General features: G+C 46.9%; 1 protein-coding gene across 2 annotated transcripts in view; it reads right to left on the reverse strand.

Moving 5' to 3' along the window:
- The window catches only part of GRIK4 (glutamate ionotropic receptor kainate type subunit 4), a 317,557-nt gene that overhangs the window by 198,729 nt on the left and 101,282 nt on the right, over positions 1-17,546 (reverse strand). Inside the window, exons 1-2 of one of the 2 annotated variants that reach the window (XM_075073556.1) lie at positions 17,351-17,433; positions 8,113-8,244 (exon numbers count right to left, since the gene is read on the reverse strand). In XM_075073556.1, the coding sequence (XP_074929657.1) occupies positions 8,113-8,194 (82 nt within the window). In that variant the 5' untranslated portion in view covers positions 8,195-8,244; positions 17,351-17,433. Of the gene's footprint in view, positions 1-8,112; positions 8,245-17,350; positions 17,434-17,546 lie in introns of those variants that run through there. The other variant, XM_075073557.1, reaches the window with a different exon arrangement.

Below are 17,546 nucleotides of genomic sequence, written 5' to 3' on the forward strand. Positions count from 1 at the left end.
TCCATCGCCTGCAAAGCAGATATGGTAGGTCTGCTTATCAAGAACAACAAGCGTTGACTATAACTGTAGCAGCAGTAAAACTAGCAAGCACCGAGGAAGGGACCAGACTAGATGACTAGGCTCTGCCAGCACAAGCATTAGACATACCGATCTGGGACGAGTCCACATATACAATAAGACAGCATCTCCTCGCTCATTTTGGGCCAGATGCTGCCGCCAGTGTTCACACCAAATATTCCTGTACTCTGCAAGTAGTCTCAACGGTGAGTAAGGGTGTCAAAGGCCAGCCCATTATTGTTTTAAATCTGAGAAGATTCACTGGGCTTGCCAGCCTGGCTGAGTATATTTAACATGGGAACCGCCATACGTCTATCACATTTAGTGTCCTGTGTCTGGAAGGTGATGGCTCAGCCTGATCAATCAGAGGAAGGTGAAGCATTGACCCATTTGTGCAGCGCTATACAATTCTCTTGCAACACACAACTGACAATCTAAAGCACAAAATGTGATTACCCTTCTCTTAGCCTGCATGACTACAGTGGTTATGAGGGGTCATATCATTATCCCAGAGCCTTTTAGAAAACCCAGCCACAGCATCTGGATCTGTGACCCTTCAGGGCAATGAATTTCATAGGCTGTCTGGCGTACTGGAGTTAAGGAAACCAAGAACGGAGGCATGGGGTGGAGAGGGGAAGTCATGCAAAGAAACCTGCCTTATGCAATTACTCAAGTGACTGACAAATATCAGTTGCATAATAGAAAGGTCTTCCAAGGAACCTGGAGCAGAGTTGTACTGGGCGAATTTGGGGTTCCTTGGAAATGGGCTCTTAATGCGGCAGGTTGTGTATGCAAGGTAAATGGATGGTCTCTTCTATTGATTTCACTTGAATGACTAAGATTAAAATAAAATGACAAGACCAATGTAGAGTAAGCAAAGAGGAGTCAGAAGAGACAGTCCGAGATTGGTTTGGGATCCCTAGATCCCGGAGACCACTGGTTCAAATGCTGTCAGGGCTGAGTTAGGCAGATTAATTAAGAACCATACAGGTTACCATCTGGAGATCTTTCTGATGGGACCTTAAAAACCTGACATCCTAACTGCTCTGTCTGGATGTTTTTCAAAAGCAGGGATTTGGCCAAAATCTGCCCTCCTGCTGTATGTCAGTTGGTTCCTGCCCTTCACTCCAGAGATGAATGTCAAGTGAGAATGTGCTTAGAAGTTACTTAGGTTCAGTTCTTCTCTTGGTGAGCCATATCCAGAGATCCCTACTCTGGCAACATACCCTTTAGCTTTCAATGGGAGTGAGAGTGGGCACTTTTCTCAGCCTGCTCTATAAACCAAGTCCACATGCTGTCCAGACTCAAAAAATTTACCCCTGCGGTTTGATTTTATTAACAAGGAAAACAAAGCAATGAAGTTCAGCTCAAACCTTCTCCTCGCGCTTGACTGCTCCCAGCATTCCTCCCTCAGAGCTGCTCAGCCCACATTCTAGACTCTCTCCCCTCAGAGAGCCACTCCCATTTCCCTGCATTCAGGTGGTGTTAATGAGCCCCCTGACTCAGTGAGTTAGCAGAAGCCACCTAATCTTTTCCCAGAAGGATCATCAGCTGCTAACAAGGTGGGGTGTTTCAGGCAAACATTGCTGCTACAAGGAGTTTTGCCTGGTTATCACTTCAGGATTCAGTGCATGGAAAGAAAACTGACCCCCTGCCTCAAACAAAGAGACCAGTTCTGAAACCTCACAAGGCAAAACATTTTGCCTGCTCGTTCAGACAAGAATAGGTCAGATGACAGACCTCAATTGACATGCGCACTGCAGGCCCTCTCTCAGCATGCAGATGTCATGGACAGAACAGCATCAGTAGACTTTTCCCCGTGGGGCTTGGACTCCTTTTTAACTTGGAAGTGTCCACTGTGTCCTGGTTGTCTGCAAAGACGGGCATCTTTGGCAGTCCCATCAAGAACGTGAAAGCTAGGGTTAAGAGAAGTGGCATTTTTATCAGTTGCTCTCTTCCCACGCAGACAAGATGGGTGAAGTAATATCTTTCACTGGGCCAACTTCTGTTGGTGAGAGAGACAAGTTCTAGAGCTTATACTAAGCTCTTCTTCAGGTCAAAGACAACCTTGAAAGCTTGTCTCTCTCACCAACAGAAGTTGGTCCAGTGAAAAATGCCACCTAGCCCACCTTGTCTATCTAATATTCTGCCCTCTAATACCTGCGTCTGACGAAGTGGGTATTCACCCACGAAAGCTCACGCTCCAAAACTTCTGTTAGTCTATAAGGTGCCACAGGATTCTCTGCTGCTTTTACAGATCCAGACTAACACGGCTACCCCTCTGATACTAATATTCTGGGACCAACACGGCTACAACAACTCTCCCTAGGCAGTCGGTCTCTGGGATGGGGATTTGTGGTGGAAAGTCAAAAGAAATCAAAGGGTATTTCCAGAAGATGAATTATTGACAGGGCTGATATATTTGTGGTTGGTTTAGGGATTTATACGCGTATCTCAGGGAGCATAAATAAAATATCGCTCTACTAGAAGAACTGTAAAAACAAAATTAACAGACTGAATAGCTAACAAATGAATATTGTACTTTGCTGCACCTTCCTCCACACTCCAGTAACAAACGAGGAACAACGATGAATCTATTTCACCTTAATGGACTTGGCTGGGGTTTCTTTACAGAGAAAAACAATGAAACATTTACAATGTCACAGCCACGCTAATGTAGTAGAACATGCATCAGCAAGGATTTTATTCACGTTATGTTAGGTCCCGCCCCCTTTTCCTCTCCCCCAATCTAAAGATTCTTTAAGAATGTGATCTGAAAACCCTGAATGAAATATAAGAACGACGACGACTAAAGAATTCTTCTGTTGACTAGCAACCACCTGGCGGAGAGGTGGATTACCCACACTGACACAAAAAACCCCTTCTGACGATGCAGGATGCATCTATGCCATGGTGCTATACTGGCACGGCTGCAGCGCCAGAGTTTGCTTCCGTAGCATAGACATACCCTGAGAGTCATGAGTTCCAATCCTAACCCTGCCTCTGATCTGTAGTTTGATGTCAATCAAATTACCTTCCACCCCACCCCGTGCCTCACTTCTGCCTGTGAAAAACAGAGATAAAAGGTACATCCCATGCTGTCTCTTATGCACTGGAGGAGCTCCTGTAAAAAATAGAACATCCTCCTCCAGGCCTTTCTTTAAGCTTCACCTGTGTTGTGATGCCTACAAGATGCTAGGCAGGGGGCCTTCCTATAGCTACTCGTCATTACACCAAATGCTGTTTCCATCTGTCACTTCATTGTCGGCAAGTTCCTTAGGGCAGGGACGGCCCTTTCGATGATGTCTGTGTACAGGGCCTATAGCACAGTGAGGTCTGACCCCTAATTGGGGCCTTGAGGCACTACTGCAATCCAAACATAAGGCACTTGGAGATCTCTGGATGTAAAGTGATGCGTTATTTATAATAATGGCTTTGCTCACACATGTCCACTTGGGCACGAAGTTATGCGGTGCAGGAGTGTCCACAGCTTTCCAAGTATTGCCCTACTTGTGGTTGATATGAAAAAAGGGTTATTTTTAATCCTTTAACAAGAGTGCTGTTCAAGTCCTCATACAGGAGTCAGCTAATCACATATGTGTTTTATTGACCTACTTTTTTTCCAGTTCAGCTGTTCTCCTTTCCGCTCTGCTCCCCTCTGGCTAGGTGTAATTAGTTTCTCTCCCTTCTGAATAGGTGGCACTTAAGTCTGTTGCTCCCAGAATAGGTGTGATAAGTGGGCAAGCAGTGCGCTAATTACAACTAGCCAGAGGAGCTCAATAGAGTTAATGCCCGACTGGGAGCTTTGTTTTCTTAAATGTAATTCATATTTGTAAGTGGAAAGGTTTTCCAGCAACCACTCCTCCTCTTGGTGCATACATTTGCTCCTTGCCTGGAGTGTTAACCCAGCTTCAGTCGCCTCCTTTGTGGCTAGTTAGTGGATGGGCCATTAGAGAGAACAATAGTACTTTGACAATGCTAATCTCCCACCTTCCTGAGGATTTATGGCTGCTTTGACACTGCAGGGCCATGTCACCTGGTATTAGACTCCATCTTGAACTGCTTGCATTATTCCACAAATGGGGTGAGGATTAAACTGGGAAATAAAGGATTCCCACCATTGGTACATACTCTTTAAGACAGGGAAGTGAGTTAATCAGGGTCGGTTCTTCACTGAATCCCCGCCCAAGATGACTGCTGAAAACAGTGATCTGAGGAAGAAAGGACTGGATCCAGACTAGAAGGTGTCTGGCCTGTGAAAGGAATACCTGGTGTTCTAAACTGCAAGCAAGAGCAGTTTGTCTTCAAGAAACTCTGCAACCTGCTTAAAACAACATTTAGGGTGAGAAATTACTACTCATAGCCTGTTTCTTTAGTGTATTAATCTTAGTTTTTGTGTTTGCTTTATTTGCTCAGTAATCTACTTAGATCTGTTTGCTATCCCTTATAAGCACTTAAAATCTACCCTTCGTAGTTAATAAATTTGGCTTTTCCCCCTTTAAACCAGTTTGTGCAATTCATAACTGGGGGGCAAAAATCAGTGCATACCTCTTTCTGCACTGAGGGAGGGAGTGAATGTCATGAGCTTACACTGGACCGTTTTCTGTGCAGTGCAAGACAAGTGCTGGGCAATCCCCGAACCGAGTCTTCCCACACTGAGCGGATCTCAGGGTCTGTGTCTTTCTGCAGCTGGGTGGGGCCCTACCTGCGCGTCTGCTGGAGGAGGCTTGAGGGCCTGGCTCAGTAGGACAGTGTAAGGGAACCCAGACTGTGGAACTGGCGGGTTCTGTGGTGCCCCAGAACATCAGGTGATACCCCGGGATGGGGGAGGGGGCAAACTGTCACACTCCCAACTTAGCAGGACATGGCTATCGACTTTCACTAATGTACTTGTACTAGAAAAGGCAGCAGTACAACAAAGAGAAGTAGGGTTATCATCTCCTTTTCTTTCCTCTGCAGAGTTAGGCAGGGGAAGGAGGACCTGACGAGCAGTTTGTTGAGGGGCACAGGGATGTCCCTTGAATCTTCCTGAGAGATCTCAGTGACACTTTCCTGGAGGCACTCTGCAATCCTCTCCCAAAGATCTCTAGGGATGGCTGCCTTATTTCTTCCTCCATAGTCAGACTCTTTCCCATGATAACTTCAGCTGGCATCATTGCAGAACACAGACTAGCAGCACGCAAGCCCAGACAGATTTGGGACACCAGCAGCAGCTGTGCTCTCTCTGCCTTTGTCACCCTCAAGCGTGAGATATCAGCTGAAATCACCACAATTGGTGGAAAAGGGTGCCAGGACTCAGTGCCATTGCCCTATTCTCATAGTTTCACGCAGCTGAGCAATTTTCCTCCTCATTTCCCTCACCCCTGGTGGGCCGTACGCCCCAGGGCCAGTGCCGTGCACGGCACCATGCACTAACACCCCAAAGCAGAAGTGACAAGAAGCAGGTCTTGTGTAAAACCTTAGGGGAGCAAGGGAAGAAAGAGTTCTGAACCTTAACTTTCGCTTTCCGTTGTGACTATACTGACAATGGGATCTCGGCGTGTTTTATCTGCAGTGGCTGCTGCTCGGGCCTTGCAAGGTTCCCCCTACACACCTGTGGAACGTCTGAGGCAGAGGAGGAAGAGAAAGAAGAGGACTCGGGATGACTTGTTCAGCAGGATTCCACAAGTCAGTGCCACAATCGGACCATGAGCAGAGGCCTGGAGGATGACTATTTCAGATAATGTGGAGAAGGAATGAGTGGACAGGAGAAAGGTGCAGCAAAAGAAGACGAGATGCAGCAAACACAGATGCTGCAGACTCTTGTGGAGCTATAGGTTCAACAACCTTCCTTTGCAGTCCATAGAGAACATTTTACACCTGCTGCCCACACAAAATATCCCCCGTGCCCTCCTCAGTTACTTGGACCGGGCAGAGGATTTGCCAATAGGCAAGAAATGAGGTCCAATCAGCTGAGATGATGCAGTGTGGTTATCACATGTGAACCACAAATGCTGGAGACATAAAATACCCAGCACCCAGAACCTTTTGATTTTTTTTTAAATAAAAGAATATATGTGACTCAGTTTTCCCTCCTCCCCCGTATTGTTATCCACTGGGTATGAAGGGGTTAATTTCTTTCTTGAAAGAAGACAAGCAATGGAGTGGGCGGAAGTCACCTAAAGCATGAATGAATTACAAGGAACTAAATTCACAGGGGAGTAATTAATGCAAATCGCTACAAGGTAAACAAGTTAGCAGAAGTACCGACCTCTGGGGGAACTTCATGGCATGGTTATGAGCATGTTCAAGAGGCCCAGCAAACAAAGAAATGAAATGACCCAAGAACCCATGCGACTGCTGTGACCAAGAGGGACTGACCCTGCAGGAAGGCTCTGAAGTAGAGCTGGCTGAAAAATATTCATCAGAATACCAGGTGAAAAAAGTCTTTTTTGCAAAACTGAAATTTTCCACGGGCAAAAAGTGAAAACGGCAAAAGCTTCCCAGGAGGGCTGCCAGGCTGAGAACTCTTTGCCTCTCCCATAGCTCTTGTTGATTTCATTTCCAAAGTCCAAGTCCTGGCGGGCAGGCGGGAAGCCGAAAAATGCCTTTCAGGTCTCCCAAAAAAGTTTTTTTTTCTTGAAAGTCCTTCTTGCAAAAAGCTTCACAGTTTTGACTTTTTGTCCATGTTTGGGACACATTTTTTTTTTCAATGTTGTACATTTCACAGGAAGGGATTTCCACTTTCCAGCTAGCTTTAGTTGGAAGGATTTTGAAACATGATGAAGATGAGTGACACCTGGTATGACAGATGACAAGTCTGACTATAAGCTAGGTTTTTGTTTTTAAGATCTGTTTTTTCCTGTAATGCTTTTATTCTAAGCCCGTCTCTTGCTTTCTCAAGGCTAGATGGTCACTGGTTATCTCTGTTGTAGCCCCTGGAAGAGGACAGGAGGGCAAGTACTGAACTAAACTCAGACTTGCTGAAGTGGTCAGAAGCACAGGAGGAATTGCAACCTAAATCCTCCCCAGTCTGGGGAGAGAACTACACAATTTCTGCCCTCATAAAGGTAATAGCTTAAGGTCTGGCATGCCCACAAGGAGGCCATGAAAGGATCAGAGATACAGTTACCTCAGGAATGGAGACATCCGTCACCCTAATCCCAGCCAGCGCACAATCAACCCGTGCGGTATTTCTCAGCTGTGCCATGCTCAACTAGCAAAGGGGAGAAATGGGTTTATTCCAGCTGTCACCTGCACATGTGAAGGAAATATATTAACCTCTTATCTGCTACAAAGAGTTAATAAAAGCAGCTCACAGCTTCAGAGACAGCAGGCGGGGAAAGCTGTTTCTTTTCTTAACAGGAGAGCGAAGTGTCAATACAAGGCGAGTTTCATTACCAGAGTTTCTGGCTTCATTTCTTTTCTCTAACCCATACGGGCAGGGAATAAATGCCGATGGTCCCTGCTTCCCAAATGCCTTTTAATACACATGGGGAGGGCTGAATAAACGTGGGTCCCTTGTGAATGACGTGTCTTGGTGATATTAACGGCTCTATAATGCTGCTAAACTGTATTCAACTTGAGTTCAACATTTCTCACTCTCCCCAGTCCGAGGACAAAACAAATATTGCTGTGGCAAGACTTTTTGTTGTTTGTACAGTGCTTACAGGAGCATTTAGAAGAAAGCCAAGGAAAAATCAAGTTATATTCCATAGCTCCTCTTTCCCAGGTGGCTTTTACCACAAATTTATATATAAAAGATTCCCATAGGGTGGCATTAACTTGATGAAAACAATGCAAACATGAATACTCACCACAAGCTGCATTTGATTTACGCTCACACAGTGACAGCACCATCCCTAGCAGAGAGCTAAATCTAGCCAGCTAGAGAGTCCTGGCTCACTAGACTGCTGGCTTGATATGGAGAGTTTATGTGACTAAATCACAGGTTTAAACATCAGCCTCATTTTACTTCTCCAAGTGCCCAGACTCAGGCTTTGTATTTGCACCAGCAGCAATAAGTGCCGTGGAAGGATGATTAAACCCAGCGTGTGCAGGAAGTTTCTTACTCACCGATCCTCAGGGAGTGGGGGCTGGCAGCGATCTTCATTAGCCACACCAGAAGGAGCACCAGAGGCGCCAAGACCCGGGGCATCTTCTATAAATCCTCATGGAGCCCTGTGGTGGTCTGGGCATGACATAACTCTGCAAACATGGAACGTTGCACGGTTAACGATACCAGCCATGGAACCAACATTGCTTGCAGAAGCATCCCAATTGAAGGGGACATCTCCTCTTGCCTCCCCCAGCCAGAATGACAGTGAGCCAGATCCACTAACTACACATCCCCAACCCACCAGCCATACCCCTAATTGCTACTCCCTGACCTAAGTTCAAGGCCCAGGTTCCCACCTTCAAAATCCAACCCAGTATCTCCATTAAAAGATGAGTGGTGGAGGGAACCACTTGGAAACACAGAGCAAAACATTATTCTATAAACCGGCACTTCGGCCTCTAAATACCCATACTGGTATCTACGGAGCATCCAGCTACAGGGCACCTTAGTTTATGTGCCAGTGTTTGAAAACAAGAACAAAGGGATAGAAATTGGCCAGCAATAAATCAGAAGGTTTCTAGCCACCAGAGGAGTAAGTTTCTGGAGGAGTCGTGGGGGCAAACAACCTAAGTAGTTTGAAGATGGAGCTTGACACATTTGTGAATGAGATTATATGATGGGGTTGCCTGTGACAGCAGGGGAGCAGACTTGATGATCCAAGAAGGTCCCTTCTAGTCTTATGAAAATTGCATATTATACAAAAATCAAGAGCAACCGCTTATGCCTGAGGGCATCTCCTTGCTTCCAGGATTGTGAGATTTTTTTAGCCCCCTATTTTAATCATGCCTTGAAGAGATCTGAAGATATAGATATCTCCGAGGGTCATTGAAATATGGAGCAAAGTCTCACAATCATGGAAGCGAGAAGAGACAGCCTAAGCCTCTCGTTGATCATCACAGCCAGAGGACAAGTTTTTAAAAGCTGTTATCTAGAAAACAGACATAGCCAAGCAATGACCACTCCACCGCTCCAAGCCCTGGTTTGGCAGCAAAGCTCTGGTGACTCCATTGCCCTCTGCTTGAATTGGTGGTGAGCAGTGTCCTTCCATCATTAAGCCTGATGTGCTAGTTATCTGTCATAATCTGTCATGACCACTTTGCTGATGTATAGCATGTGGCTGTTGCACAATTGATAGTGGTTTTCCTTCCATCCCGGGAGGCTGCTGCAGAACTGCATAAAGCTCACAGTGACCAGAGGGGAGAGGAAAGGGGAGATTTTCAGAGGGGAAGGGTAATAACAGGTTGTTAATATAGCAAGAAGCACTTAATTCCATACGACCTGTGGATACAGGATTTACATTTTCCTTTGGCATCTTGTTACCATTAAAAACAGAGTCATACAGAACCCAAAACATACATGGTGCTTTTGCACTTGTGGAGTCAGATATGGCCCCAGCCCTGAAGAGGCTGGACAAGATACTGGATGGCAAGACTGGGGCAGCGATGGGGAAGAGACCGTTAATGACGGGAAGGGCAAGAAGGACTGCGTGGAAGAGGAGAGGAGAAACACTGCATAGGTGAGACCAAGGAGAGAAGCAGCATGACAGAAGGGGAAACAGAACCCTTTGCTGCTACATAGCTTTGGGATCCAGGGAGCTGCCAGACAGCCAGAGGGCTGGAGTGATGTGAAATGACAAATGAGGGACAAGGAAGGGAAATAGGACCAAGGTGGCAGTGATCTTCTACAAGAACCTTCCTCTGAGGGCTGCAGCAAACACATTCACTGCAGCTGAGCTGACAGCACACATGCACCCAGGCAGGGCATGGCAGGATCACGCTCACAAGCAAGAAGCTTCCTGGCTTCTCTCTGGGTGGAGATGGGGCACTTTAAGCTTTGAATTCGGTGCAGATCTAAGAAAGCATCGGCACTGGTCAGGGCTGAGCCGTGCCAGACAATTCATGGGTGAGTTAAGTTCCCACTGCAGAGATTAAGCAGAGAATTGACCTCCAGGAGACATTTCCAAGCACTTCACTACCAGATGGGGGACTGTAGGGTCGAGAGGACCTGGAGACATTCACCCACGTCTCTGATTTTAATCTACTTTAGGCCACGAGTTCAAACCCACCCCAGCTTAGTAATGGCTAGAAGCTGTTACCATCTGATGGCAACTTAGAGACCTGAGGGAAACCAGCTGGTGGGTCTCAGTGGGAAAAGAAAAAGACACTAACTATCTGGCCCCCTTGCTGGCACTCCCAGCAGAGCGACCTAGAATTCAATGGGCCACGGAGGCTGTAATGAACTCCCATCCTTAAACAGGGACCAAAGTCCAGACACACATGGCCAAGGGTGTGCCGTGAAAGCTTGCATTGCTCGTTCCGATGCAGCATCTGTTGTGTGGCTGAGTAGTGATTCCAGGATTGTGCACCTTGGCATGAGCATTAAATTCAGTGGGGACCTTGTCTATTACAGAAACTCTAGGAGCTCGCACAGCACGAATAACTAGCCAGCTGGGATTGTCATAAACTCTCAGCAAATCCCCACCTGGAAAGCCAATGGGAGTGATTTGAGAACTCTGCGCTAATAGGCGCATGGGTGCTCAGAGCTTCCAAGGAGCCACTGCAAATCTCGCCCCCTTCCTGCACAACTCACTCCCCCAGTCACATCTGTCCCCAGGCCACTCTGAGACTGCAGCAGGGGGACTCTGGGTGAGATACAATTTGGCTCTGATTCAGCAGAGAACGAAACTTAACTTTAAGCACTTGATTAAGCCCCAGGGAAATCAATGAGAGTTGAACACTTGCTTAAAGTGAAGCACACGCATTAAATGCTCTGCTGAGCGGAGGCCTTTAGGTACTTCATTGCTGTGGCTAAATCCCACCCTCTGCAGCCAGCCTCGCTATGAGCCTTCATAGCACCCAGGGGCTGGGGTAAACGACTGCTCCCCTATCCAGGCTCCTGAGCAGTAGCAAAGCTGTTCAATGGCCCCTACTGCTCCTCTAAGCAACCACATGTGGGGTAACTAATGGCTGATCCATGCCCCACTATGGAGCATCCACTGGGTGGGGATGAATGCGAAGCCCCAACAGAGTCATACATGCGCTCCCCAAACCACGCCCACCCCTAGGAAGTGGAGCTGCATTTAGGCTCTTCTGTGTCATGGAGAAGGGGCCTGGATATTCGCCCACGGGCACCATGTGCAGAGCACTTCCTCCCCGTTCCTGCTATTCCATGCTTCTCACTTGCCATCCTAAAAAACCGGGGGCGGCGGGGGGAGGGAGGGAGGAATACAGCAACGATGGTGCAAAACTAAACTTTTTGTTTGTTTGTTTTTTTTAAAAAGTCTCAGCTCATTTCCAATGGCCATTAGGAACTGCCCCACCACATTCCCAGCAGAAACAGAACTTTAAAGGGAAAGAAAATAATAGGGGGAAAAAAAGGAAAACAATCAACATTTCCCACAACATTTTGCAAAGCAGCCAGTGCTCTTGTAACAAATCCACCTGCTGCAGACAGACACAATTACTGTATCATCTCTTAGCCACAAATATGAGGAAACTAGATTAAAGAACCCTGGTTCCTCCGCTCCACACATTCTGATCTCTTGTCACTTCAACGAAATGACATCTCTTCCAGTAAATACTACCAGTAGTAGGTCTCACAGCTACTCTCCACATACAGCCACTGGAGGGCAACACGGCTCGCTCAGACACAGACTGAGTATCACTTACTCCTGGAGCCGTGCAGGAGGAGCCGGGGTCAGTCAGAGGAAGTGGTTCATTCTAGAAACTGAACGGGCACCACCATTACAGAACAGGTGTTTTTCACAGGCCTCATTAACAGCTCCATAGAGAGATTATAGCTTATAGGCAAAACTACTGTCCCTTGCACTGATGACGTGATTTCCATTGGCAAAAATGCCCTTAAAATACCAACTTTGTTTATTCCATCCAGTCATTCATCTCACCCTCCTCCAACCCACTGAGAAATATATTTCCTCTCATCTGGTTTCTCTACTGCATGGGGCTAAATTCTGAAGTCTGGACAGAGGCAAAATTTTGAATCTGCCTTTGAAATCATGGAGAGTTTGTGGGAGAAAAGACAAAACTTTTGGCTGGTAATTTTGTAATACCCAGAGCTGATTCTTACCATGCTAGCTATCAATTTTCTGCTCTGCCACAGACTTCCTGTGTGACCACCAGCAAGTCCCTTAGCTGCTCCATGACTCAGTTTCCGATCTGTAAAATGAGGAGAATATCCCTGCCCTACCTCCCAGGGGAGTTGGGAGGAGAAACACATTAAAGATCATGAAGCACTTTGAGATCTACTGATAAAAAGCATTACATAAGAGATTGCAGGTGGGGAAATATAATACCTTGTATCACACCTTATCACACCCCTCTGAGCTATTATTCCCATTTTAAAAATAGGGAACAGAGGCAGAAAGAGACAAAATGACTTGCCCAGGATCTCAGGGGAATTCAGTGACAGAGCCAGATCTCTGGCTAGTGCCCCTAACCACTGGAACATCCTTCCTCTCATTCCATTCAAGCCCTCCTATTTGCAAACTGGGGCCAGGATTTTTAGAAGAGACTTAGTCCCAGATCCTGCAAGGTTTTCATGCCCTAGCTTCCTTCAACGAACTCCAAATCACTGAAGCCCACACCCTCAGTGTTTGGGTCCTCGGTGTGAAACATTATAAAGGGTCTGAGATTTGCAGAAGGCAGGTGGCCAGCACATTCTGAAAATCAGATCCTTTTAAGGTGCCTCATGTTGGTCTCCCTGGGCCCCCTATAATCACTGCTCCCCTTCTGAAAATCCGGCCTTAAGGATTTTTTGTTTTGTTTTGATGACCACTGCAGAACACTAGCAGGGATTGGAGAGCTCTAAAAATGCTATGCGTAGGTAAACCCATTCCTTAGAAGTGTTTGCAACAGTGGAATCAGACTGCGGAGTAACATATCATTTGAGCATTTTGAAGCCGTTATTTCAAAACTTTCCAGGTTATTGACAAAACAGCAGGATCAAGTCAAATTTACTCACATTGTATTACAGCCAGACGTGTGGAACTGACTTATTCTTGCCCCACTACAGACACGCACACACGCACACATTCTCACACCTATTCTGCATGAAAATAAAACACAACCTGAGAAACAAGAAGAACCTGTAACTCTCATGGACTCCGAGGGCGTCCAGAACCTTGCAGGACTGGATCTAAAGCTATCTGAGAAGCCCTGTGATTTCTTGCCCTGCTTCCTCAATTCAGATGCAGTGATGCTCTGAGCAACCCCCTCATTCCCTGCACAGGATGCCAGACTGGTGTTTGCCTTCCTTCTTGCCCCACTCCCTCTATATGACCAAGGCAGCCTAGGGGAGAGAGAGAGAGACTCTAAATACCTTTGCTGTCTGAGATGCAATAGAGAAACTTGGCAATTGCTGGTTCCCCCACGACAGACCTTCTGCAGTCTCCCAGCCACTGACGCTTCAGCTCCCTGTTTGTTCCAAAGACGACCCAATTACAAGGTATATTGTACCAGAACTAGCACTGTCATCTTTAACATGTCACTGAGTTTCCATTCCCTCCCCACCAATCTATCCTCTTTCGCTCACTCGCTCCCTTCTTCTATGGACTGTGTCTCATCTTCCTCCCTGACCTTCACATTGCCAGCTGTCAATGGCATTTGGGAAGCAGACCTCGAGGAACCAGCAGGGCGTTGTTGCATGATTCAGTCCCAGGGAACATTTCAGACTTTGTCAGCGTTTGTTAAACGGAATTTAAGGGATCAAGAGTGCTAAAGCGGAAGCAAATCAAGTTTGTCAGGGATGCAACAATAGCCATATTGCAAAACACGACGAAGAGTGAAAAAACAAATCCCTCTATCAAGGTACTGGCCCAGCTCCCCTGATGGAGAAAGCAGCAAAATGGAGCTGCTTAGCCTATGACTATCCCCCCATCTCTCTACCTTTCCCTCCATTTCTCTCATTCCCAAAGGGAACTCAATAAAGGATTTTGGCAAACAATTCAACGTGCCAGCTAGTCAACAGCTAATATTTTTCATCCACCACAGAAATGCAGCCACCTCTGGGGATGAACACACAGTATGCTAATGGTGCACATTGACACTTAGATGAGGGCAGGGTATGAAGAAGGTTGTCACAGCCAATCAAAGCGGCGGGGAGGGATTCAGTTAAGAAGTATCCACACTGGAAAGGGCGGGGATGCCTAGCTCTTATATAGTACTTTCCATCAGTAGTTTGCAAAGTGATTTACAAAAGGAGGGCAGTCTCGATATCCCCATTTTACAGATGGGAAAACTGAGGCATAGAGTGATGAAGTAACTTGCCTGTGGTCACCAGCAGGACAGTGCTAGAGCTGGGATTCTAACCTAGATCCCCTGAGTCCCAGTCCAGTGCTCTATCCACTAAGTTATCATTTCCCCTATCTTGAAAAAAGTTGCCTGGAATCATAAACGAACAAGAGGGGATCTCATTTTCCATCTCCCCAAGAGTGCAGCTGTGCAGAGGTGGCTTCTGGATCTGCGTGTTTGCTAACTGAATAACCAGCAGCAGAGATCTGGGGGAGAGATCAGATCATCGGTCATACGGCAGTTACCTCCAGTCCACCGCCACGGCTTGCAGCCAAACGCCATCTGGGTTTGGTCATAGGGCAGACTGAAGGAGCCATGGGGAAGCTGCTGCCTCAATGTCACCAGCCTGGAGTTCATAGTTAAAAGCTACACAATAAACGCAAGACACGTGCTGTGCTTGGCTACAAGACCAGCAGGGTTGTAATTACCTAGAACATGGAGCACAGAGGGATGCTGCGGTCACCTAACATGTTATCCACAGCTAGGAACAACTTCTCAACACTTTGACTGATAGCATGGAACAGCTGGCAGGGAGAGAAAGGTACCTTCGCATCTGCCAAATGGCAGACAGTGAGCAATCACCTCCCTCATCCACACACTGTCAACACACATCCCCCATCTGGATCACATGCTTTGACGTGCCCAGAGATAGCAACACAAGAACTCTTCCTCCACCCCACGCCCCCATCACTAGATCCATGCAACTGAGGGTTAGGAGCGGACAGAAAAGCAGCAAGAACCTCTCTCTTAGTCAGACAGCACAGGGTGTTGCACTGCCATTTAAGAAGGCAAACAAGAGCCTTGTGAGGCGTCTGCAGCAGATTGTTAGAGCTGCCTTTTCCTCCCAGCCTTCCAAGCCCATCTCCCTCCCCTGCTCAAAATTCGCTCATTTGCTTAATTGAGACACAAAAAAAGTAGCAAGCACTGCTCCTCGCTTCCCTGCCCTGGGAAGTTCATTTTGCCTGAGCTGAAAAGTTCCCTGTTCTCCCACGATGCTCCCTTCCTTGCTGCTGCGAAGTGTCTCTCTGCAGCAGTGTAGCCGGTTATGGAGCACCCTGCCCCTATTTGCCCCGCTCCAAGCACTCCATCTCGTTCCTGTTGTGGCTCCCAGCATCCTTTCCCGGGGCTGTTTTAATAGCAACTAAAGTCCTTGGTCACAAAATAACCCAAGTGATCCTCAATGCGTCCTCAACACAAAGTCCATTCCTACTTCACTGTGGCTCCGCAGCCACCTCCAGGGCTCTTTCTCCGTCAGTCTGCTCTGGCCAGAAGTCAGCCTTCTGGCCTGGCTTCCTTTGCCTATTACTGTGTTCTGATTCTGGAGCTTTTCTTCACCACACCACACTGCAGACCCCTGCTGCCTTTTAATAGCTGAATTACCTGGTTCCCCACAGGTGGGACTCAGCTTGTAATCAACACTGGCTTGGTCCCAGTCTGTTTCAGTCATTCCCGTACACCTGCATTTTAATGCCATGAAACACATCTTCCACGCACCTTTACTTGGCAGAAGGCTTCAGGGCTGGGGTGGGGCACTTGTTAACAAACCACATGCCCACCTACTAAGAGGGCATCCATCCTAATAATGCAGAGAGCTTCCACAGCAAAAGAGAGGGGAAAAATAAATTCCCTTGTCTGTGGCAAATGGGAGGGGGTGGGGGGGAAATGCCTTCAGGATTGTTCTGATCCTCTTTTCTCCATTGAGCAAGAAGAGGAAAAGAGAATGCATACAAGAAATGGCTGCACTAATCCTTCTATCCATGGAGAACATGATCCGCAAGCTTCCTACAAAAAGAGACAGATGGCCTTTGTTAGAGTCTCGTCCATGGTCCTGAGGCCTTCACCCAGCCAGCAGGTTCACAGGGAGGCCACATGTACCTCCTTTGCAAAAGCTTCCATCTGTAGCACTGAAGACATTCCAAGATTATAAGGAACCCTGGAAAGCAGATAGCTGTTTGAAGCACAGAGCATCTGCTATTGTTTTAGATCATGATACTCCAACATCCTTAAGAGTATGACCCTGCCAGATAGAGAGAGGTCAGGTGGAAGTTGTGTCTCATAAATCACTTAGGGCAGTACATGATCTAAAATCTTTGGCTGCTCTCAGGAGAGGAAGGAAGTATAGTTTTTGCAGTAAGGACTTTGGCCCAGAGTTTTAAAGGCATTTAGGCATTTCTACATGGAGAGTTGCAATGCCTGAGTGATTTAGGAGCCCATCTCTCTTTCAAAAGCGATTTAGGCCCTTAGAAATCTAAATCCCATTGGCTGACTATGTGATTTTGGTTCCTATGTGCCTAAAACCTTCTTCAAACTGGGAGTTAGGCTCCTAAATCAGTTAGACATTGCAGCACTGAGTCCAGCAATGCCTAGATACCTTTAAAAATCTGGGGCTTCAGTTATGTAACTTCAGGAGGATGAAATTAAGAGCGACTGTGCTGATGGGGTGTTTAGACATTTTTACATAAGATTCGCATCTCATAGTTAGCAGCTGCTCTTGAAACTACTAATGCATATTTAATTAGCTCTCTTTTATTGTACTAGCCAATACACTTCCTTGTGTATGTTGTAGCATCTTTCTGACAGTGAGATTTCTGCATGAAATTTCTTACTCATCATAGCAAAAGCCAGAGGGAGAATAAACTGTTAAACCATAGAAAGCATGTTTGCCTCTTCTACCGCTGCTTCTGTCTGGTGGTAAAGATATCCCCGAACAACAAGGCACATCTCCCACACAGCTCCTTCTATCAGTGGGGCAGAGGATACTTCTGAAAACTGTGCACTTCAGCATGATGGGAAACCAAATTTACCTCCCGCATCAATGCTTCTGTCCACCCAGCCTCCCAGTTCTGGTCTACGCTGGGAACTTACATCGGCATAGTTACATCTATACCTTGAGAGATGTTGCAAGGCTGATGTTGCAAGACAGTAGCAGGCCAACAGCAGAATTCTCCCACGGACCTCGCTGCACCTCTCGGGGAGGTGGACTATGCCAACAGAAGAACCCCCTGCCTGCACTGAAGCATGACAGCAGCACCGCTGCAGCGGTTTAAGTTTAGCCATCAGGAACCAGGAGTGCCTTCTCCATG

This window comes from Chelonoidis abingdonii, chromosome 18, assembly GCF_003597395.2.
Source record: "Chelonoidis abingdonii isolate Lonesome George chromosome 18, CheloAbing_2.0, whole genome shotgun sequence".
In the NCBI taxonomy this organism is placed as follows: Eukaryota; Metazoa; Chordata; order Testudines; family Testudinidae; genus Chelonoidis; species Chelonoidis abingdonii.